The following is a 25,153-nucleotide window of genomic DNA, read 5'->3' on the forward strand; positions in this document are numbered from 1 at the left end:
TCTGTCTATCTATCTATCTATCTATTTATCTATCTATCTAAGTGCTGTTGTGGTCGTTTCTTCTTTGAGGAGAGATGGACAACGTTCCCGAATCCCGAAACAAAATAATGCTACGGATTCAAACGCCCGCTGCTCACTGCCAACATTGAGGCTGTTATATATATATATATATATATATATATATACAGAAGAATAACTTCGGTTGCCGCAAGGTTATAAATATGAAAGTAGATGCGCTTTCACATAACAACTGTTTATTGTGCCGACGTTTCGACAGGAACCCTGTCTTTTTCAAGCCATGAAAAAGACAGGGTTCCTGTCGAAACGTCGGCACAATAAACAGTTGTTATGTGAAAGCGCATCTACTTTCATATATATATATATATATATATATATATATATATATATATATATATATATATATATATATATATATATATATATATATATATATATATATTTGGTTTGCCCGAGCTCCAAGATCTGTCTATCTATTTATCTATTTATCTAAGTGCTGTTGTGGTCGTTTCTTCTTTGAGGAGAGATTGACAACGTTTCCCGAAACAAAATAATGCTACGGATTCAAACGCCCGCTGCTCACTGCCATGTTGAATCCTTTAGAACGTTACACCAGCAGTAAAACCTACTACAATCACTTACCTTAATCTCAATGCAGTTTCAGCAACCTATTCAACCTATTCTCTTGATGTAGTCGGAAAAATAGTTTGACACTAATTGGGATGTGTCTCCAAGAGTACAATGTCAAGTGCGGTTTGTACCGCGCTGCCCTGGACTGCGATCATTCACTTCATGCTTCAATAGATGTTTGTGATTTTCACGTAAATAAAGGGGATCCAATTACCGGGGAAAAGCGAAAATGGACTGGTTGCGCCGACAATATATATACGAAAAACTCCAGAAAAATGGATTTGGCTGCATTGTATGGCACTTGTTGCCCTGGTTTTCTAACTCCGGACCCCAGTGTCAATTCTCACACTCCTGGTCGCAGGTTGACTTTAAGCGTCTACCTGCTATCATGAGCATGCCACTCCTAAATTGTTGGAGCTACAACATACCTTTGCTACGTTCAGGTATAGCTGCTAAACACATCACCGAGGCTTCCAAAAATATTTTATTGATTCTCTCTGATCAACACATATTCAAAAGAATGTATTTAACTAAACTGAAGCATTGAAACTTGTTCTTATAGACCGAACAACTGACTCGAAAACTTAATTTGCCATTAAAAAATTCTGCATTACGTCTTAACATATGAAATAACGTTGGGTTCATTTTAGCGTTTTGGTGTGTAAAAGCTGACTCAGCTTTCTGAACTCAGAGCTAACGGTTCAACACCGTGACTACACATAGTCGGCGCTTTTGAACGCAGAGGATGTGGGTTGAAATGTTGGCTGTAAATTAAAACGTTCCTTGTCATATTGGAGGCCAATTCCTCTCCACGTCTTTCTGTGACCGTTGTCGTGTTTGAAGGATTGTCCGATACGTGCGTTTTTTGCCACCACTCCTTATTGCAGGAAAATACACAATTCCAAAAGGAACTGTTGCAGCCTGTGCCATTTACTTTTTGCATCGTCACCCCAAGGTCTACAAAGACCCAAACACATTCATGCCAGAGAGGTTCATGGACAACAGAAATGTCAGCCCCTTCGCTTTCGTCCCCTTCTCTGCTGGATCCCGCAACTGCATTGGTGCGTAAAGTATTTCTCAACACTGCCAATATCTTAAAACCCAGAGGGAGACCAGCTGTTGGCTCCCTCTGGTTTTTATGAACTGGATTTTTTTATATGAACTGGAGTGTTTCGTTACGCGGTACTCAATTTAGAAGACCTGTTTTCTCTATCTCACTCTTAAAAATTAAAATCAAAGTCTCGTGTTTTACGTGCCGGAACCTTCGTATAATTATGAGGTGCGCCGCAGTAGGAAAACATCGTATTTATTTAGATATCGTCACATTCTTTAGCGTACCCATCATGAGCGCTGAACCGAGACATGCTTGCGCAGACACTCCAATATGAGCATTCATGATAGGACGATATTAGATAGTACACATGTGCTGTAGAGTATATAGCCTAGTAAAGGCACCCTGCAAAACTATTTCAGCACGGTCATAGAAAACTGTCGATCGGTAGTCGAGGCTCCGGAGAACACGCGAGCCAAACATCACAGCGTAAGAGGCAGCATCAGCGTAAGAGGCATCACAGCGTAAGAGACACCTGGATCCCAAATAAGGCTTGTTAGTCTTCACTGAAGTTACTTGTTTTGTCCAAAAAATTTCACTGTATATAACAACATAAATTGTCACTCTATAAGCAATAACAGAATACCGCAACACTGATCTGTGCGTGAATACAAGTGTCCAGATGACCAGGCCTTGACAATGCCAGTATACCGAAATCACAATAAATGCAAGCTTGAAGCCTTTGGAAGCGTTTGTCGACACGTGTATTCGATTGGTGGAATGTAATGATGTATCTAAATAGACAAGCACATAGTAGGGAGACCTGTCTAAAAACTTCACCATTAAGATACCTGAATTATTACGGTGCTCAAAACTCCACATAGTAGCAGCTCACCGTCCAGTAGCTGAGTTAGCCATGTATACTAACTTCTTTGTTCGTTGTGGATTCTAAAACATTGCGGCACTGTGGTATAAAAACATCAGTGCATACATGCATCCTAAATAACCGTAATCTAGACGATGATGTCATATATGCACACCTTCATACATTCTTTAGTATTAAAGGGACCATGCAGACGGTGGCAATTCGATTTGTGAATACAACGGGATCTGGTCAGACACGCTGTCAATAGACATTCGGGCTTTATCGGAAGCACGCCATTAAAAATTATAAGAGCTGCAAGTTCCATCGAGTGGTCATTTGAGTCAGTTTAGTACCATTAGTTGCACAGCCTTGTGAAGAAAGCTTGTCAAACTATAGATGCCATCAGGAAGAGCTGCGAAATGAACGAACAAGGCTCGTACTGAATTATTTTCCCAATTTATTTCAGGGGTTCTACGTGCCTGAGCTGCATTTACGAGGCACGCCATAGTGGGAGACCAGTGACTAATTTTGACCATCTGGCATTTTTTAACGTGCACATAATTAAAACTAAATGCACATTCGTGCTTGCCATTCTATTGGCATATATGCAGCTCTCGAGGTCAGATATGGAACTCACGTTCAAATACTTGGCAGTACAGCAACACTATAGCCTCAAAGTCACAGTGGGTCTTTTTTGAAATATTCAGTGTCCCTGCGTCTGAAGGTATTAATCAATCCGGCCTCGGACCACAGCTATTCTCATCATTACCTGAGATGACATCGAGTGAGTACATGCATTGTAGAGGTTTTTGTCCTTTTTTCTATTTTCCGACCATGGTAGTCATAAGGCGAAAACTTTTAATGGTTCTTGAGAAGGGTTCCTTGGGAAAAAAGCCAGTTCATGGTGCAAAACCACCCACAACCACCCGCGCACATCATTTGTTTAGTCGCGTGATCTGCGAGTTCACTTGGTCTTCGCGGCGTTCGTGGGACTAAAGGACTAACAAAAAATAAAACGCTGTTCACGTGCTGTAAAGCAGACGGTGAAATAGCCCCACTGGACAAATTTCACCTTCGATTCGTCTTAACTGAATGCATAAAGTGGGCTGTGACATTTTTTTCTTGCTTTCTACCTCCTATTAGGAATCTATATTTCTAAGAAACACAGATAAGTTTTCTTTTTAGCTTGGTATTACATTCGTGTAGATGACAGTGTCCTTTTTCAGAAAAAAAGAAATAAAAAACGTACTATAATGATTGTGAACACCAGAGCGTACATTAAGAGGGGCCATATCAGAGAAGACATGCCACGGGTCTGGTGTCTGAGATTAGAGACATCTAGATCGCCACTACGTCAAACTCAACTAGCATTAACTTCGGCACGTATAAGCCAAACTACAATGTGCAGTGATCCCACGCTCAACAGAGCAGTATTCACTAGCATGTGTTAGCAACTCATTTCAAGCAGTGTTGTCTTGCTTACACACGGAGTCAATGTACCGTGAGTATCTAAATAGCAGGCTATCACGGAGTTAAGCCAAAACTTTGCAACAATCGCAAATTAAATTCTATTGCTTCTGGCATGAGATGGCTGTGAATTCTGCGGCCGTTGCCGACATAATCTATACTATGTTGTTATTGGCGGTTAATATGAAAAAGTAAATACTATATATAGTGAATGTAGTCTTTACAGAACACCGGTTGAGGCAAATTTGTTGTTTGCTAAACGCAAAAATAAAAATAAATGTAACAATACATGCCTCTTAAATGTAAATGTTCCTCGATTCTTGAGCCCGTACAATAGGATACTTGTCTTCTGAGGAGTAAATACTGAACGGTACGTCTATTATACCAAGAGAATAGAAATTCAATATGGTAGTACCTACATTCTTCATGTCTCACAATTCTGACGTTGTAATGGCAGGCACACATTTATGAAAAAGTAATCTAACTGAAGGATTTTTTTCGTCTCTTTATTCCCTAGGCCAAAGGTTTGCCCAGCTGGAAGAGAAAATAATGTTGACCCACATCCTGCGAAACTTCAGAGTGGAGTCACTGGTACGTAAGGAGGAGCTTCAACTGCAACTAGAGATAGTGCTGAGGCCTTTGCAAGGAATACAACTGAAGCTCACACCTCGCTGACGCAGTGCTCATTATTAAAGTGTCATTGACCTGACCTGCAAGATTAGTTCCTGGAGAATGTATATCTCCGCTTATTTATTTACGAACAGTTCCAGGCGAATTTCGCAGGCTGAGCCAAATAAATGTCTCCAATGGTCGTTCGTTCGTCTCGCAACTTCACACAAACAGTTTGTACAGGCACATCAGCAGGTATCTGGTACCGTACAGGCAGATCTGGTATCGTAAAGTTCGTGAGAGCAAAAAATGGGTTGTTTTAAGTAGCGCAAGAGACGTAACTGACAAAACAGCAATTCTATTTGTGCAGTAGGATGTTTACTGCGAAATAATTTGATGGCGCGGACTACCTAATTATGACGTCACAGTGTCTATCATTATATATCTATTTTATGTTCACTTCCAGACGAAGACCACTCTCGATGACCTTCAGTTTACTCTGTCTTGCGGGAGCTGATACTGATGGGAAAAAATACCGGGAAAAAATCGATAGAACGGAAATTGTTTCTGGTACTGGCAAATGTACACACAAGAGTTAAAACAGGAGCTTATATGGTGTAAGAAGTAGAAAACGCTGGTATACTAGAATCGAGTGGTACGGGCAATAATCTATTGTAACGAAGATGATAGGTGGCCACTGCTTGTCATTTCCTATAAAACCTTTTGCTAATCAAGGTATTCCGCTTCGCGATCATCACTATCAGGGCTAGTTGACATATACGCATGCGTAAAAGCTGAAGAATCTGGATGAAGGGATAGCTGCCAACGTTCACTGAATTGTTATAATTCCCAGCCGTACTACCTGTGCCTAAACAGAACTAGGATAGTCGCTACTGCAACACCTACGTACACACCACCAGGGCCCGAGTCCCACCATGTAGTCTCAGCAAGCCTGTCAGTGGCACTGTCAGAGTTAAATGTAGTATAAAAAACACGTAGAATCTACTTTGAGAGTTGTCTCAGCGTTGTTTCATCAAAGTTTCACTGCATCGAACTATGGTTGTGGCCTTCCCTGTAGAATTCTTTTGGGACGGCGTGGGCACGGAATGACCATGGCGCCATCATCTTCTTTCGAGTATTCGACAGTGTTTAGAGTGGCACCAAATAGTGTGGACCCGGAACCAAAGAAACGCGTGTTGTGCGTTAAAGTAACGCAAAGTCAGGATTGTCCTCACATTCACAATGCTCTATATGGGTATTGCATTTTGACATGAAAGGCATTTTATTCCATTCTTACGAAATGCTTCCTTCCATTCGGCCGCCTCAAAGCATTCGTTAGTTCAGACATATTCACATTCTGCAAGCGTAGCTGCTTATCCAGATGGATAAGACGCTCGGCATCTGGGCGTGGCGCCCTCAATAGGTGACCGGTAAAATGGGCAATCGCAGGAAACTGTGGGAGACGACGGCTTCCGCTTCGACGCACCACACGGGTCAGTAGCGGCACACTCGCATTTTTGTACTGCTTCGTTGAAAAAAGCACCTCGCCATGCAATGTCAGTGCTTTAGAAGTTTTTTTTTGCCGCCTGTGACTGTGACGATGACAAGCTACGAAAGCCATGAACGGTCCGCAAACTTTTCTTTGCCGCACTAAAAGGATGTACAATGCTTTTATGCAGCTTGGGGGTGCTGTCAGTATGGCTAGCAGATCAGCTGATACGCAAACCAGTTTTCCTTGTATAATATGGTACTGCAGACTAAAAGTCGCCGTTTTAAAGATCTCAAGGTATGGGGATGACTGTAGCGGTGTGCAAAGAGTTCCTTTCGGGATCGTGCTACGGCCGAACTCGTCAGTCTATCGGCATGAAGCGCAACACTTATTGAGCGCGCTGAGATATTTTTTTCTAGCCTTCAGCGCGCTATAAGATGCATTTATTAGTCGAAGCCAGATGCTTATTTGAACGGTGATCTAGGTCAAGCTGCAGGGAATAGCGGCACATAAACAATACAATGAGACATAGACGACGCCGAATAATCGAAACCCCCTGCGCTTGGTTAATGCACTTTTTCCTATGGGTGCCGTCCTGGCGCACAGTTTGACCAAAATAAACGCAAATGGACTCGCCCAGTGCTTCGTGTAAACTTACTTTTGAGTGAAACTTTTGCGTTTTTTGTCATGTATATCGGTGCAATGGCCGGCACTCATCTCATCTGGCAGGTAGATTTCGCCCGCGTGTTCCCATAATATTATGCTAGGCGCTTGCCCGACAATTTATTTCTTAATAAAATAATCGCAGCGAATTCATGCGAAAGCTTTTTTTTAGTGTAGAATACACACGCATTTGTGATAGAATGGTTTTCTCACACTCTGGCTGCAGCGTCCCGTACTCAAAGGCTACCTGTCGCTGCGGCTCCCTTCACAGCCACGGCCCACCTCATTATTTTTTCTTCGTTCCATAGGAAGTATACCAGTGTTTGCCTTCCACACTCGAGTAGGAGCAGCCAACGGCTGAACAACCGACCATGGTTTATTAGGACGAAGATAAACGGGCGGCCGCGCGCACGAATCCCGAATAATCTGAGGCTTGCGGCGAAGCGGTTAGCCATCGTATACTCTTCTCGAACCGGAAGCCGGTAGCAGACGGTGCATCCCACAATTCCTCGCCAATTTACTGGCCACCTACTTGGATCTCAGTATCACGAATGCATTTTTTTTGTTTCGTTTTATAGAAATATGCCTTTAGAGTTACTCGTCTTGCAGGGCAGAGGAACGGATGGACACACAGCTTCCTCGTTGAGTCGGCAGAAAAATGCCTACGCAATTTTTGCTCTTAAGTGGTCAGCGATGATTTAGACCTTCGTAGACGAACATTGCGCCTGAAGTTATGGTTGTGCTGGTGGTGCCTGAAATGCGACTACATAAGGAGGGCTGATTCAATATAAAGCAAACTTCACTATTGAGTTAAACAACACAATCACATTATATATATATATGCATGTGGCGTGGCAGAGTCACTCCAACGTCCGTAGCCATTTCTCTAAAATCGTGTCACCTATTACGTCACCATTCTTGCCTATATCTACTTTTGTTTCAAATGCTGTGAACATTGCTCATCACCCGACTGCTAGCCCACTTACATGGTGGTAGTGGTGCCCAGCCGAAATGGCCACATCCCCGACCTTTTGCGTCAACAATCTTGCTGTCGCCGAAGCCGCTGGACAGATCGGGCAACACCTGGCTTGCATGAAAAGCTTGGAAGAGTGAGTTTACTTTATAATTCACTGCAACAAATTTGACAAAACAAGCGAAAAAAGTGCAATCAGCCACGTTGTTATAGTGATTATTGTCGAAAAGGCAGGGAAGGTATCGACCTCTTCAGCCTCAAACTTTCACGTTTGAGGCTGAAGAGGTCGAAAATAACGTAGACGTCCTAACTGCTAATTTAAGAGTTGTATAAGCCGGAAACTAATTCGATCTATCATAAATTTATATTTGGGTCCAAAAACCAAAGGGAAGGCTAACATTTAAATGAGTCATTTACGAAGCTAGAAACGTTAGCCACAACCTGTGAATTCGGGTTAATGGAAGACCAGATCCTGCACAGCCGTATTGTTCTGGGTATTTAAGACAAGAACCTGCAGCAGATAATTGATTTCGGAAAGCCCCTCGTACAAGAAGACTATCGAAATTTGTCGCAAACAAGAGCAAGGAAAAGAGCAGTTTCTTGAAATCAAAGAAGCCGCAGGGATGGTGCAGGACACGGCAGTTAACGCAGTCGAAAAGAAAGGGGATGTCAGCGGCAGCTGCGGCTATCGTGGACACCACGGTGAAAGACGCCTCGCTATTGGTAAAACCTTGGCTAGGTCAGTCAGCTGGTATACCCCCCAGGTAAGTGATAATTGCCTCACTATAGCACTAATTGATTTGTCTCCTTGTGTTTAGTAGGCCAAACTTAAAAACTAAAAAACAATAAAAAATGCTTTTGCTGCTATGGCAACGCTTATGTAGGTGAGAGAGGAGGAAACACCGAGCGGCTTTGTCGTCTGCTATGCGCTCCACGGGCGCGCAACTTCCGTGTCAGCCGCAAGCAGAAAACAGCACCACTTGAGTTGTGTTTTTTCAGGTTGCGTTACTGCTGCATATTAGGTTTTGCCAACTTTTGGTCACAAGTTTTGTGGACTTTCAGCACGTCCAGGAAACATGTGTTTGGAAATATTTCTCCGTTTAGTGCGCGCGAGGCCACAAGTCTTTACGCGTCACAATTTTTGTATGGGCAAGAAAGGAGTAGTCGGAAAGTGTGATTGATTGATATGTGGGGTTTAACGTTCAAAAGCCACCAAATGATTATGAGAGACGCCGTAGTGGAGGGCTCCGGAAATTTCATCCACCCGGGGTTCTTCAACGTGCACCCGAATCTGAGCACACGGGCCTAAAACATTTAGGCCTCCATCGGAAATGCAGCCGCCGCAGCCGGGTTTTCAACCCGCGACCTGCGGGTCAGCAGCCGAGTACCTTAGCCACTAGACCACCGTGGCGGCGCGTCGGAAAGTGTGGTTATTGCGCTAATTTTATTAGCAACATATTGCAAACAGTCAAACTCCATACACGCCACAATAACACAGACTTGTTTATCTCGTATAATAAATACAAATGTTCACATTCTGCACCGTTAACATCAACGTAAGAGAAGTATTCACACAGGTCATCGTATGTAGAATATCGCTACTAGGTTCCTCACGTTCATTGGCTGTAAATTACACAATTCTCCAGAAAGGATAGTCATAAGAACATATTCAAGTCCATGAATATTGGGCTCATCATGCCGTACAGATGACCAACACATTAAGCCCAACCCTACCAGCTTCTTTTACTTTTCCTGTGAAACTAGCTCGACGAAATAACCATCTATAGCAAGCGAAATCACTACATAACTGAGCTTCTGCTTGAACCGTTACATACTCAGCAAAATTTTTTTGAGATTTTAACATGTGACTTAATTACTCGACGCATCGCATAAACCATCGTTCAAAGCTGTAGCATTGCTAACAGGGCATCATTACAGTTTTTACACCAGTGTACTGCAATTATTCGTCGCAATTTGTAATGCACATATTTTATTACAGTTAGGCCTGAGTATCACAATCCTACATCAAACATGAAATGTCACCTTGCAGACAGATAAAAAGTAAATGCAGTATAGGCAAGTGTAGATGGTTAATCGTCGGTAGTATTTGGACTAGGAAAGAGTGATGTGCAAAAATATCACGGAATAGGCACCTTCTGGAAATAGAGAAACGTTCGCAAAAGTAATTCAGATCGACATCTTAAAATGAATCAGCCTGGGTAGATAACTCGGAGCTAGTCTGTTCTGACTGGTTGTCAGGACATGCCTCAAAGTTGCCTTATTCGTATCAAGTATTTTCATTTAAAGAGCTTATAAGCTCAGCTTCGTGCGTCATGTAGGATGCGTAGGACAAATTTGTGCACTACTATTAGTTTTGTAATTTACTGCAGGTAATTTGACATTTGACTCTCAAGCCGCCTTAACAAACTGGTGAAAGCCCCCTTTCCCAAACTTTTTGTGGCACTTGGTTTTAGCACACGATGTTTTCTTGACTTGGTAAAATATTTCTGGCTTTTCTAGACCGTGCTTCGTCCTAATTTGACATTAAAATAGAGGTGTTCGTGGCGACAATGCCAAATAGTATTAGTGCTTGTTCAACTTCACAGCATTAAGGACAAGATCTCAAATTCTTCATATCGCAATAGTGAATTATGGAGCAAAAGGGTAAGCTGTGAATATCTGCCAAAAAAAAAAACAATTCCTTGTACGCTATTTGCGCAGACACGGAAATGCGCTTGAGTGCGTTATAAAATGTCATATTCAAAAGAATACCTAAAGAGACGCTGCACTTTAAAAGGTAAGCTCCTAGGAAGACATTTTTTTCTAATTTTGAAGCTTCTGGAGCTTCCTTTTTGCAGCGGACTTTCTCTCGCGCCGTTTTTTTAAGGGCCCGATTTATGTAATTTATGTGCAGCATCAGCCGTGAATAGGAAAGGGGCCGCAGCAGGTCCAAGTGACACCTTTCAGAGAAAAATATTTCTTTGGACAGACCATTGTTTAGCTTATCTTTTAGCGCAGTAGTCACGCAGCACAAATGCGTGACCACACCTATATGTTCGACAAAACATTTCTTCATGTCATTCACCACCTCGAAAAAACCAACAGAAGGCAGCAAAAAAAGGACGCCTTCTTTATCATAAGACTGAAGCATGGCTAAAGTTTGGTGGGAACCTCAGAATGACCGATCACCACTCCTTAGGAATGGGTCAGATACAATCGGCTGGCCTATTCTGAAGAAAACGCTGCGCGATGTAGCCCGCAAAACAATACAAAGCATTCTCTTCCGTGATGTCAAGGAGATCGTCACCTGAGGTCTCGCTTGAGAAAAGCGTTTCTGTTATCACTTCAGCTCGAGGCTCAACTAAGGACAGACGTGCAAGTAGGTACAAATCCACAGCTTGAAAATTCCCGTGTGATGACAGGTTTGACAGTTTCCCAACAAAAATGTGTTTCAACGCAGCAATAAATTGAAACACATTTGAATGCTCATTGCAGTCATCCTTCTTCCTCTAAGTGCTGAATTGATTTTCTAGTAAACTTGCTGGAGGCCACGAGTCAGGAGGCAAGTTAAGTTAAAATTTTTATGAAGGTCACAACATAAGGACACCCTGTATGATGACTAGCCAGCTACGAATAGTGTGCGGCGGCCTAGAGCTGTCAAATGTCTAGCCCGATGTCGATTTTATTGTCTCTCGTGAAAAAGCCAGGTGCTCGGAGGTGGCATTTAGAGGATAATTTATTTTACCAGAAAAACTGACAGTGGCAGTTTTGGTATTGAAGCAGTAAATAGCTTGCCCATCTGTTCTATTGAATCTGCAGGAAATTTTGCCGTTGCAGGTAGCTTACCAAGTGCAATCACTGTCACTGCTATTGACTCACTCAGGACATTCGCCGCGAACGTGACCTTTATACTGTTGAAATTTGTCATGTAGATAAAAACAAATGTTAATTTTCTTGCCGATTTCACTTCAAGCGGGTCAGAGCACTCGTATACAGTTCACAAATGTAGCTCCAGTCCACAATTTTTGTGCCCAAAAATTGCGTGAAAGGTGCTTGAAGGCTATTTTTTGTGCACTTTGAAAGGTGTCTCTCGAAGAATAAACTTTCTGCCGTACCTTATCCACTTCTGCCGAGTACCTTATCCACTAGACCACCATGGCGGGGCCTAAGGAATCTTCCTAAGGGCTCCCCAAAGTTAAAGAAGAGTTGGAGTCGCCTATGCTTTCCTTGACCTAATATTCTGATGAATTCATTCGACCGTGACTATGAGAAAGAAACGAGCCCCACTCTTAGTTTCCTTCCTTCACAAAAACAAAAGCCCTGTAACTCCTGTAATACTATGGTGCATCCAAGGTTGGATAGACGTAGTTAATGCAGAGGGCCAACTATTGTACAATGCTTTCGCGGCTACGATCGACCACATACGAAAGTTCATTATGACAAAGAGGGTCTTTAGGACAACTATTTGGTCTGTGACCAGTAATGAGAACGTGACAGTCGAATTCGTATAAAAGAATGCACCGCAAGATAACATGACTCATGTGACACGAACGTCTTCCCTTCATTAGTGCTCAGAGGAGCGTGGAGGGAACTTAAACAGCAGCCTCTTGTACGAATGAACGGTGTTTCGAATAGATCAGCACAAAACTGAAGGTTCGTGCATTTTTTTTGCGAGATGCCTTCCTCTTCACACCTATAACGCAACTACATAGCCACCATTGTCTCTTTTTTCCCCTCGCCTCTACCATCGCCCTGTGCAGCTTTCATTGTTTGTCTCGGGGAGAAGGTGCTTCGCTGAACGAAATACAGCGTAGTGCTACACGGTGTATGCGTGTCTCAAGAAAGAAAAAAAGGCAGTTTTAAGCCTGCGCACGCACCGCCAAAAGTAAACTACATCAGTCCCGACAGGAAGAGCAGCCACGAACGCTGAATAGGCCATGTCTGCAGACGAGAAGATGACCACCACGTCGGCTTTCCCACCGAAAGCGACAGTGGTGCTGGCAGTACTGGTCGCTGCTCTTCTCGCAAAGATCGTCGTGGCCGTAGCCAGGTGGATGCGCATGTACTGGTACCTGCGCAATGTACCCCATCCCGAGCAACGTTGGCCATTCTCACTCGTCATCGACATGTGGCAGAGCCTGTCCAAAATGGACCCGAATCTGGCAGTGACAGCAAGTAAGAAACAAAAATCCAGCAGTTGAACCCGTCTTGTCGAAAAGCCCGCGGATGCAATTTGACGCGTTCTCTGGTGGTGTGCGCTGAACGCACGTAACCTCACGCGAGTGTACCACCTGTGATTTCTGACGAGAACACCTGACTTGATAGAGTAACTTTCCCCTCATTCCAAAATTAACTGAATCGTACTTATATTTAGTGTGCCATATTGATGAGTGGCTTCTTTTTTCGCGACAAATGTGTTGGAAGAACGCGTGTTCTACTCAGTGTTGGCGGTAACGCGTTGCAAGTAACGCCATTACCGGTCACGAGTTACTTTTTTTGGTAACTTAGTAACATACTAGTTAATATTTCGGAACTGTTACGGCTAACGTACTTACGTTATCATTTATCAATGACGCGTGGTGCCATGTAACGCGTTACTCTTTCATTTATAGGCGCCATTTTGCTAGAGCTCTCCCAAACTAATTTTTTTGTTGTTGTTGTTGTAGCCGGCTGGTGACTCGCAAGTTGCGGGATCGAATGTCGGTTGTGGCGGCTGCATATTCGATGGAGGCGAAAATGCTAGAGGCCTGTGTGCTCAGATTTAAGTGCACGTTAAAGAACCCAAGGTAGTGGAAATTTCCGGAGCCCTTCACTATGTCGTCTCTCACAATCATACGGTGGCTTTGGGACGGTAAAACCCACATATCAATCAATCAACCTTTTGTTCTAGCGCCAGATTGCTGCCTGCTTGTCAGGCACGACCCAAAAAGCACCCGCGTAATCTCTTTGTTTTTTGTGGAAATCGAGGGTATAAATTCTTTAAGACGCGCCGACTCACTGTGAGAAGGGTTGGGCCATCTCCAAGCTTGGGCTTGGAGAAAGGTTTCGAATCCGCCATGATGAAATTTGCGGACATGCTTTCGTGGAAGTGGACTGTAGCTGGTGGTTTGCTGGCACTTACGCTTTTCCGCGCCCAAAGGCAGGCTGTCCGATGGGGAAGCGCATAATCTGGTTTACTGCATACCACGTGCTGATTGTGACTCTTCGTACGTGGGCGAAGCAGTTTTGCGGAACTTACCCGAGAGCATGCGGCCACATTAAAACAACGTCTGCAAGTTTAACTGAAAAAGAAATGCACTCTCTCAGCACAGTGAGCGAACAACCACCACATCGAATTTGACAATTGCCACTTGGTCGACTTAGAGACCAATTACTATAAGCAGCTTTTTGTCGAATCCAGGCCCGTCCAGGAGACAGCGGGTAACTTCAACCGGCAGACAGGTGCACTGCCGATCAAGAGTCTGCCTCAATGAAAGATTTCACATCATACAGAATAGGCGTGTCCCCACGGCAGGAAGAAAAGCCTTATAAAGAATGTGACACGTGAACCGTTATATTTTATTCCTGCAGCGCAAAAAAGAGATAGCAAGAGAAAAAGAAATTGTCTTTTTTTTACTTAGTACTTTGATTGGCACCTTCAGTTTCAGCTACTAAAGCCCATTATTACAGCTGTCACACGAACACTTCACACGAACACTGTCACACTGTAGCTGTAACACTGTAGCTAGCTACCTGTAACCGCTGCCACACGAAAACTGTCACACAAAGCACGGTTACAGGTAGCTAGCTGCACGGCAGACATTATCGCAGTTTGTATTCTAGCCATGGTTATCGCAAACCAGTGATTCCATAACAGATCAACATGGATCTTAAACGCGATATTTTAGATTTAGAAGTATTTTAGAAGTATTTTATATTTCATGATCATGTCACCAAGTAGCCCGAAAAGCAACGTTGTTTTCTTTTCAAGTGCCTAGTTTACGAGACAAATAAATTATGAAACATATTCAACATTGCGAGGTCAATTTTGTTAGCCGTCGTTCTCGAACGTTGGCGAAGATGTAACCCAGAAATATTACCGTTACAAACAAGATTTCGTCTATGAAATATATTCGCGAAAATCAGTAAAGTAACATTGTCTCATACTCGTAAAACAAAGGATGGTACTTTTGAAAAATGTCGCAATGTGTAACATTTTATGATAGATGCTGTATAACAGTTGCTACAAAGTTTATTAGACTTATCAACTCTGTCTTGAAAACAAATGTTCCTTCTTTGTCTTTGCAACAGCAGCTACTTTCGAGTTATTGAACTCCTTGTGGCTATGAAAAATTTGTGCGAAGGGCGAAAGGTAAAACAATATTTTAAAATTTAAATGCAGCTTAGTGGAATTGATGTTCCGTGCAGAGAATTTTCCCTTTCTTCGGGAAATTCTGGTCTGTCCTTTTGAGCCGGATGGGAAAGGAAATCTTCGTGATACTGAAGAAAATTTCTGGAATGGTTAAATTATTCTATGACGACCGATAATTAGTGGGCGCAGTGTGCCTTCATCTGCTGTATTTGGTTGTGACGCATGCAGAAGATGCAAGTATAGTCTTTGAGATTTGTTTCTGAAATTTACGCGGAGCAATTTTTAGTTTTCTAGGGGTGTTAGACTTTAAGCCCACAATTTGCAGTGTACTAACAGTATATGGATTAAGAAAATCGTGCTTTCGTTGTGCGGCAGTGGGGGAGCTAGTCTTGATTTCAAAAGTCGCCAGTGCGTGAGACACGTGTAATTATAGTATGTGTGTGCGTAGGTGGGGGCAGAATTCATTACTTTTGTGCAGGAAATCGCGCTGGCAATTTTGTCAGCACTTGCATGGAAAAATCTCCAAAATAGAGAATTTTCATGTCTCTGAATGGGAATTCTCCGGCGCAGAACGGAACATCACTGCTTTGTGGGCGGCCTTCAGGCTCCTGAGCGAGCAAGGCTGAGTTAGGCATTCGTTCACTACTACAAAATTTTTGTATCAACTTTGCTAGTAGAAGCACGCTGTCAGAATAGGCCTTTTTCGGCTTAGATAGTCTGCCCACCCAGGCCGGCCTCGGTGATGCATGCGCCATGATTTTTACTGGCCAAAACAGGGTGACAGATGCTGACCAAGATACACCTCGTGTCACAAACTTGCGAAGGCACGTTTGCGACACCAGGGGCTGTATTCACAAAGCTTTGTCTTGGCTACGCATTTTCTTAGGCAAGCATTCTCTTTTCTCGACGGATTATGATAGCACGGGTACGAATTTAACTTACTCAGCACTTAGGAGGGTGAGGAAGACACACGAAAGCCGCTAAAACGACAAGAAAAAAACAAAGTGTGTGCCGGTGATAGCGAGATAGCACGCAAAGCGTCTAGCATCGACTTTATGCGATCATAGCCAATGATTTGCTGCACCTCAGCTTCCAGTTCCGCGGGCGTCTGCTACAGTGCCGAAGCCCGAAACATATGCAGCATGTTTTCGGCGTTTTCCCGGCGTCTGTGTCTGGGGGTCCTGCGTAAAGCCAAGCGCTCGCGTTTCATCAATGACCGTACATAAAAAAGTAATTCCTTGATGGCTTTAAGCAATAATCAGCGCGCTATCATGCCAAGTACCAAGGAGCAACACATTAAGTGCACCACATCAAAGAAACCACGCAAAAATCGATGCATGCAATGTTTGAATATGTGCCCAAAATTTATTCTTCTGTTTAAAGCGACCAATTAACTTACATTTTAAAGAAGCTGCCCTGCTACTCAACTAATCCGGCATAATCAAGCTCGGTGTAGTGGTGACCTTAAGGTTGTCTTATAGCTAAACGTAAAAGGTTTCCTTTCTTACAGTAATCTTATTACAATACACAAGAGCGGCTTTCGTGCCTGCGGACTAATTCTGCAGACATATAGAACAGCTGTAATCGAAGGAGATTGCGCGCGCAATTTCGCAGGTTCCATGCACCGCATCATTTTGATTATGCCGGAAATCGAGAAGGTGCATATGCTTATGCTTAAATATGTGTCTACGTAAAATGAGGGAGACTCATCGGGAGGGGTTTTGAGTGCTAATGTTTTCACAAAACCCGGTGCAGTTATTTCTTCTAGCGGTGTTTGCGTGAGCAAACACAAAGCAAGGGACGTGTATGCCAGTCTTGAAGTAAAGAGACATTACCACATGCACGAAAAGGGCGAAAAGAGAGAAAGAGACTGTCGTTTCGTCTCCGCGAAAGCCTGAAATTGAAGTGATAGATATTAAAGACGATTTTCTGGCCCAGCAGACGTCAGGGGAAGTTTCCGCAAAGCAGCGTCGAGTGCTTGAAGAGCATAAAAAAAGTGTGAAAGGTGTTTTATGGGAGCGACAGCCACACAGAAAGCGAGATGAAGTGTGAATGTCTGTATATGTGAGAAAAAACGATAATTATGAGGGTTGCGAGTTGATGAGCTACATACGTTTTAATTAACGATGATGGAAACAAACTGAGTATTCATTTAGTGAAAGTGACACTAGTGACAGTGAATTCAAAATAGTTGATTAGTGATGTCACACGCCTATGTGTTTATTTATATATATTTGGCAAAATATGGGAAGGTAGCCTACGTTAAAACTGGTTGTCCCAACATCATGAAAGTAATGTACAAGATAAATAGTGCATGGTTATACAGCCACGCTTGGTGGTTTCTACGTTCTTGTAACCTTATGCGAACGCACTCCTATGCATTTTTCTATTTTCGACCAAGTTTCAGCAGACGTTTCGCATTTGGCGTTATTCAAGGGATTGACGATATATTAACAATAGGGTAAATGCTGCAGTGGAAAGCTCTCATCTCAAGCGCTGCAGAAGTGGACGAATGGTTACAGCGTTCAACTATACAATCTAGGAGGTGCTGAGTTCGATTTACAGTGTTTCCGAGTACATTTTTAAGACGTTGTCTGGCCTGAGACTATGTGGTCAGGCGGGTACTGTAGATGTAGATCCTAAACTTGTGGCTCACACCCACCATGGGGGATTGGCCAAGAATCGGGTAGCTTAAAAAATGTATATATTTAAATACTACCCAAAACAATATTAACAGAAATATTGATTTTTTGTAAATTATTCCTGTCAAAAGTTCGGATAAATTAGTTCCTACTGAAAGAACAATAAATGATTGATATCAAAGAAAATTCAGTAGTCTACATTAGTTAACTGATAACCTTTTGAAACTTAGATTATTGAGTAAATCTCTTCGACTGTACAATGAAATCTTGCACGGCCTCGTACACTTTCTTGTGCTCTAGGTTATGTGCACCTAGGGATATTAAATTGGACGTTGTCAAAGCTAATCCAAGGATTCGTAACAGAATTTCTAGTGATACCTTTCTTGATGTTAAAAACATTATACAAGAGATCAAAAAGTATTCTACAGTTTCCTCTTCCCCACAAAAGTAACAGAGTGAGGGGGGAAAGAGTCAAGCCTGCTCTAAACAAATAAGAATTTACTGGAGGAATACGACAGCGTAATCGAGGGATTAAAACTTCGAGGTGCCGGTTATGACATGACGAAGTTTTCCAGGGTGTCATTGGAAGGTTTCGCGCTCTCTTCTTTTACTCCTCTTTTGACCCAAAAGCGCTGTGCCGTGCTCCTTCATGAATTACAGAATTCAGAGTTCATAATTTCCCCCTCCATTCTCTGTTATCGCAGGGTGCTCAGTGCCAAAATATCAATATCATGCCTTGTATATTACTTTCACGTGTCTGGATATTCGACCCGCAGTCAGTCATCACGATGTTTGGAAAAAAATCTAGAAATGCAGCGAGCTAATTGCTTGCGGCCAAGTTGAAAGCCTTTGTAGGGACACGTTTTCGTGCTAAGTTGGTAAGAATCATTACATACATCTAGGTAAAAAAGCACGGAAAGATGAAGAAGACACAAACATAATGATTAGTTTTTGTCTTTTTCTCGCTTCCTGTTATGTTGCGCGCTTCAATGTAATGCCGCTGTCAATGGTTATAAAGGAATATAGCAGCCAATCGAGTTCTGTTGAGAGGGTCCCCGATTGTCCCAAGTGGAACAGAAAAATGGCAAATTGATTTGCGCCAAAGAGAGATACTCCGCTTTTGGTTACTACAACAAATTTTTAAACCGAAGTTTGTTTTTACTAACATTAGCTCCAGTACAGATGACAGATGCATGGACAAAATCCGTGTATTCAGTTTGACTAGGTTTGTGCCCTTAATAGTATATGCGAACAGGTATTACAATATGCATAAATATTACACAAATATACAACCACGGGTGATAGCTTTTTTATTCTGATTTAAATTAATATGTTCAAATCAAGATATTCTACCAACGTAACGTGTAGAAGCAATGTCATGTAGACGAGTTATGCTATAAACTAATCTTTGCTGGTTGGTTCTATTTTACCGAATTTCTTGCTCATAACTGTACGTTGGCAAATGAAACGACTTATTTGAATGCACATAATTTGTGTGAGGTTACATTTATTTTTATGTAGTAAAAGCAAATGGAAAAATATAATGGCTTAAAAGAAAGAAATTCAGCCAAATCATTAGCAAAGTTGGCCTAATTGATAAATGGCTTCTTATTTAAAAGATACATACATACATACATGCATACATACATACATACATACATACATACATACATACATACATACATACACATATACATGCATGCATGCATACATACACACACACATATACATACATACATACATACATACATACATACATACATACATACATACATACATACATACATACATACATACATACATACATACATACATACATACATACATACATACATACATACATACATACACTGAGGTGTAAATATTAAAGTGAACAACTGTAAAACAAGAATTTTAATACGCTCATTTTGAATATACCGAAAGTAACTTAGGAAAGAAATCCCCCAGCACTGTTATGTCTGAACTCGGTGTTTCGCGAACCATCTTAGAAAAGCTTGGTGCGTAGTTTCTGCTGCTGCCCAATGACAAGCGTTTTTTATAAGAAACACCAGAAGAAAGCCCGTGACAATGTCATGCTAAAGAAAAGGGCTGCGTATCACAATTTGGTACATGTCTGCAATATCAGTCCGTTTACTTACATAGCTCGGCTCATTCACAACACAGTAACAAAGCATCACCTGGGCTGAATGGTCGGCACAGAGCAAGGAAATTCTAGACAATACAATAATAATTCAATTCTAAGCTACGACGCTCCTCGGTGCAAACATTGTTTATATTGACAGCTATAGAGCTTGTTTCGTTTCCTAAAAATACTCCTCAAAAAGGCTTCAATGTTTGCAGATCAGCACAGTTCTCACACAGCTGTCTGTTATTCTGCTTGAAATGAAAAAATCAGTTCATTAGTGGGCAAAAGCTGTACACTAAGTATGTGAGGTGATGCTCCAGTGCACTGCATGTATGTCTTGCTGCTGGCCTCAATTGCAATGTTGCTTAGCAAATATGTGTAAACTTACAACTAATACTATGCCACTACAATGTAATTATGTGTCATTCGCATCAAACAGGGACCACAATAATAGAACATAAGAACATCTACCTTCACACAGTTCAAAAAATGTAAATACATTTCCATAAAGTTTTCACAGCTCATCTGAGAATAGTAATAATGGTTTTAAACACATTGTTACTTCCACTAACAAAATAGTTTTAAGTTGTCAGCTTCAATATTAGAGTATACTCACACTTAACAAGACCCTAATCCATCACTCTACGACTCTTACGTGTAGAGGTGTCTGCATCGCCTCTAAATGGCTCTAAATACATGGATGGCGTAAATCCGGGGTGCCCGCGCTGTGGTCACCCAAAATGTACTCTCGAACACATGCTTTGAGAATGCCATGCGTTGTGCGAGAGCAGCTAGTCTCCCTCTACGGAGACGAACTGAAACTGTCTCCTCACAAGCCACGACAAAGGAGACCAGCTTAGGGTCATCCAGAGGGCACACAACACGGCCGTAGAGTTTCACTTGCCCGTCCCGTCGTGGGAGTGGCCCACTGTGTCACCCCTAAGGGGGACTGAGCCCTGCCTCCGGATACTAATAAACTTCTTTGCCTGCCAGCCTACCCTGTTATGGCTAAACAATGGTACAGACGCCTAAAGAAGATAAGTAAATGCATGCTATAGCTCCATATAAATAAAATAAATACTTTAACTTCTAATAATGAGGAAAGCTGCATAGATGATAAGTCTTTTACATAATACACAATTACAATATGAGCAAACCAATCAGAGCAAACACAACATTAAAACGTTACACTTACGCAGTGAAAACAGAGAAGTAGACTGTTAAAGACCTACCGGATGTAGGATAACATTGTACAAGTACTAAAACCTAATATTAGATATACTAAAAGTAGGGACGATGCACACCTCCCAAATAAAATAACCCACTTCCCACTGCTTATACACACATTAAATCATTGGTGCTATAAAAATGAGTGTATACTCAAGGATTATATCGGCTAAGTACAAGATCACCGCATTCATGGCTTTCCATCTTGTACTACAAAGAATGCAAACACAATTACCATTGCCGACCTTCGATGCTGTGTTCTATGGCAGTGAAATGCAAAGACACGCAGGCACTTTGATCAACATGCGTGCTATAAACTTCAGCTCAAATGCATTTGCTAACTCACATTACAGCAAGCTTTAAGTTATTGTCATAATTTGGTATCTTTCATGCGAAATTTAAAAGATTTGGAATGCTCAAGTGTGAATTAACTGCCGAAAATGCACTTCTAAAAAGTTAAACTGCAGCTGCACAGAATGCTACTACGTATACAATTAGAACTGCTCCAGAGATCGCAATATGCTCTTTCTGCTGACGTGACCTTTGACCAGGAGAACACAGTCACTGGCAGTTCATTTCTACTTGTAGGTCTTCTGTGCTCTGTTCGTGATACACTGTACATGACCGTGGAGCACCTGATGCCTTGTTACTGCAGGAACGCAGGAACTTAGAAAAATACAGATCATCGTTACAACCATCATGCTACGTGAAAAAGTGTACAATTGTTAAATATGTGCTCATATATACAGATGAAACACAACATGCCACAGCACTGAGAGAGAAAAACCCGCATAAAGTAAAAGATGCAGCCACTGGCCCTATGTCGTCTGAGGCTTGTACGATAGGTCTTTCTCCTTGCAAGTTGTGAACAGCCAGACGATTTTTACCCACTTGATATTTCCTTCCAGAACACTTGATTCACAGAGTGAGTCACAAGTTCGAGAGCTCAATAAGGAATTCAAGTATTTGTGCTCGTTACAAAGCGCGAGCTTTTCAACCCTAAATGAATGGAGTTTAATTCATGAGCTGCAGGCTCTCTACTTTCAATATTTTCAATTATCTCGCAATTTACTTCTAATAATGTTCAATTAGCATTATGTGTGAGAACAATACAAGTATCCACTGCTAGCAATCATGCTTGGGTTTTCAATGTGTGCACATTAAGTGTTGTTTACTCAATCGTATGTATTTTAAAAAAGCTACCCTTTCAACCAGCCGTTAGGCAGTTTTGTGTCATTGAAGCTCGCAGGCAGATCACACTCCTTTCAGATGAGGCTGCCATGCATGCTTCCAGGTCACCTCCATGTTCGCTGAATCATAACAGTCTCAGCAGTGACAGAGACTTGCACATGTGTAGGAAGCACCTATCGTTCCTATTTTTGTACAGGTGCTCAAAATCAAGAGAAGGCTTGATGTGCCAGTGCGTTCAACCGATGCATCACGGGATCTGCAATCTGTGAAGCATCACGGGACTCTGCGATCTGTGAAGGGCCAAAAACGATATATTTGAAAACAAGCATTAAAAGCACTCACTTCTAATACTTCTTTCACTACAACACAGAACTATCAGTTCGTCAAAGTGATCAAATCTGCTGTAATCATTTCGAAACAAACTGAAGCCTCGTGTAGGATTTGCATACCGCAATATACATGTCCTGGTGAAGTATGGTGCTAACACAGCGGTAATCATCTATGGAACTAATGTTCCATAATAACATGAATTCCTCAAGCACAACTTGGCTCCTGGAAAATAAATTCACATTAAAATTTCAAACTATCAAACATGGTAAATAGACAGGCATCTCTTAGTATTTCAAACAAGAGCTCGCTTATATCAAATCACTAAAACCTGCTGATGTATTTGTCGCTCTTTCTTATATATATATATATATATATATATATATATATATATATATATATATATATATATATATATATATATATATATATATATATATACGGAGAACGCGTGTTTCAGGAGGTGTGCGTGGTCCGCTTTCTTCTCCGCACTGCGGTGTTCTTTTTTCAGGTCAAAAAAGGCTTCCGCGCTTAGAAGTTTGGCAGCTTGGGCTCGTCGGTGCGACATGACGATAGTTTGCGTCCTTCTTGTCCCTATGTCGTCGTTCTGTTCTCGCGCTATAGCTTTCGCGCTGTAGTAGTAGTGTAGTAGTAAACTTTTCATTGTTCATCTTAACATAGGAAACATTGTTAAACTCCTGAACACTAGACTGCTGACAAGAAAATAGAAGTGTACGGGCTAACCAGTGGCGAAGCAAGAACCGAACACAGCGCGTAGTCCATACGTTTCCGTACGTACTTGGGGTCCCACAAGTAACGTTACGAAACGCTGTCAATCCGAAATGTCACAAAGCACCCAACTCAGGGGCTTGAAAGTGAAGCGAACGAACTGTTACCAGCGCACAAACAGACATTGCAATCTTCTCGAGTGCTAGCTGCCGTTGATGCACAGGCGCCGATCTCGCTTGATAAACACACTAAGGCGCAGGCTTCGCTACGCGTCACCATACACTGATACCCTGTCACTGGTTTTCCCACCGCTTAATAGCACCGACAAAGCAGCGGTAATCACAACACATTGAGTTGAACGCTGAAGAAACTCAAACGAAAGGTGTTTGTTGAAATTTGCACTGACCGGTATGCTGTTTACGACGCCATGTTGTTTTAGACAACTTCGCAGCACGTAAGAGATCTCTTAGAGAGTACTTGCGCATTTTTCACGGCATGACAAAATTTGCTCTCAAGGGCCAAGGGGATGATATGACGAATGCGACAGGCGTGTCAAATGAAAGAAGTGTTTTGGCAACATTACTGAGTGAGCTGATGTTGAGAGAATTGCTTTACAGCCAATCACAAGCTGCGTTTGTCGTCTGCTTCGATGAGAGCATGCGGTGGTGGTTTCGCCTTCGCCATGCAATTATTCTCAGCTCAAGTGGTCGCTGCGTCGCAGAAAATACATGCCAGTGGCTCGCTCTACCTTTAAATGATGTTCGTGCGCAAAGTTAAACGGCTGGTAATTGTCGCAGGGACAAATTCATTCAAGGTGTGCTCGATAAAATTGAGGGATTAGTGTCATTTAAAGTTACTAGGGTCATTTTGTCTTGACAGCTTGCCATATTGCCACGGCTCATATCACTTTTTGAACAGTGAAGGCGGGAAAGCTTCCTTTGATATGTGGGGTTTAACGTCCCAAAACCACCATATGATTATGAGAGACGCCGTAGTGGAGGGCTCCGGAAATTTCGACCACCTGGGGTTCTTTAACGTGCACCCAAATCTGAGTACACGGGCCTACAACATTTCCGCCTCCATCGGAAATGCAGCCGCCGCAGCCGGGATTCGAACCCGCGACGGGGAAAGCTTCCTTTGATTGTAGTTTCATGTGCAGTCACTCACACCCCTAATACGCTTCGGTTTACAAAGTACGCACCCGTTCCAGATGTACCGTACCCAAGTGCATCATCTGTATTTCAAAGATCACGCGCATTGGACAGTTTGAGCGATCGAAGTATACTAGAGTGCAACCACAGAAAAGGCTTTATGAACCACTAACTGAAAAGATCCACTTACTTTTATTTCTAATAGCGTGCAAGAAGTGTGATCCTACTAATCTTTTTGGTGGTAATATTCACCAATGAGGCAAGCATCTCAAGTTGTACATTTTATTGGTTGAAATTGGGCGCAACAGAACAACACAACAAACAAGGTTGATCATATACCATGCCGCGTTCGAATTCACCGACCATTCACGTAGCACAGTGGTTTTCATCCAACCACAAGCCTTTGCATGAAAAAGTTTACGCTATTGACGCTCAATAGGATTGTTCAATTACGGCGACTCCGAACTTATTGGACGACGGTAGTTCTCAATACCGTCCACTGCATACAAGAGAAACAGCACATTAAACTCAAAGCGCTGAAATAAATAAAAACGAACCAGCAGTCATCAGGCACCCCTAAATGTCCGTGCATTAACTCAAAATCACCCAGGGCACCAACGCATAGTGCCGCGGCTGCAGGTTCTA

At 42.3% G+C, this 25,153-nt stretch overlaps 2 protein-coding genes across 3 annotated transcripts in view; both read left to right on the forward strand.

Annotated features, from left to right (window-relative positions):
- Positions 1-4,740, forward strand: part of LOC119162050 (cytochrome P450 4V2-like) — a 43,723-nt gene extending 38,983 nt beyond the window's left edge. The window contains exons 10-11 of one of the 2 annotated variants that reach the window (XM_075879668.1): positions 1,536-1,709; positions 4,549-4,740. In XM_075879668.1, coding sequence (XP_075735783.1) covers positions 1,536-1,709; positions 4,549-4,706 — 332 coding nt within the window. In that variant the 3' untranslated portion in view covers positions 4,707-4,740. The remainder of the gene's footprint in view (positions 1-1,535; positions 1,710-4,548) is intronic. The other variant, XM_075879669.1, reaches the window with a different exon arrangement.
- Positions 4,741-12,612: 7,872 nt separating this feature from the next.
- The window catches only part of LOC119161235 (cytochrome P450 4V2), a 118,333-nt gene continuing 105,792 nt past the window's right edge, over positions 12,613-25,153 (forward strand). The window contains exon 1 of the mRNA XM_037413609.2: positions 12,613-12,940. Within this exon, the coding sequence (XP_037269506.2) occupies positions 12,703-12,940 (238 nt within the window). The 5' untranslated portion in view covers positions 12,613-12,702. The remainder of the gene's footprint in view (positions 12,941-25,153) is intronic.

Source organism: Rhipicephalus microplus, chromosome X (assembly GCF_043290135.1).
Source record: "Rhipicephalus microplus isolate Deutch F79 chromosome X, USDA_Rmic, whole genome shotgun sequence".
Lineage (NCBI taxonomy): Eukaryota > Metazoa > Arthropoda > Arachnida > Ixodida > Ixodidae > Rhipicephalus > Rhipicephalus microplus.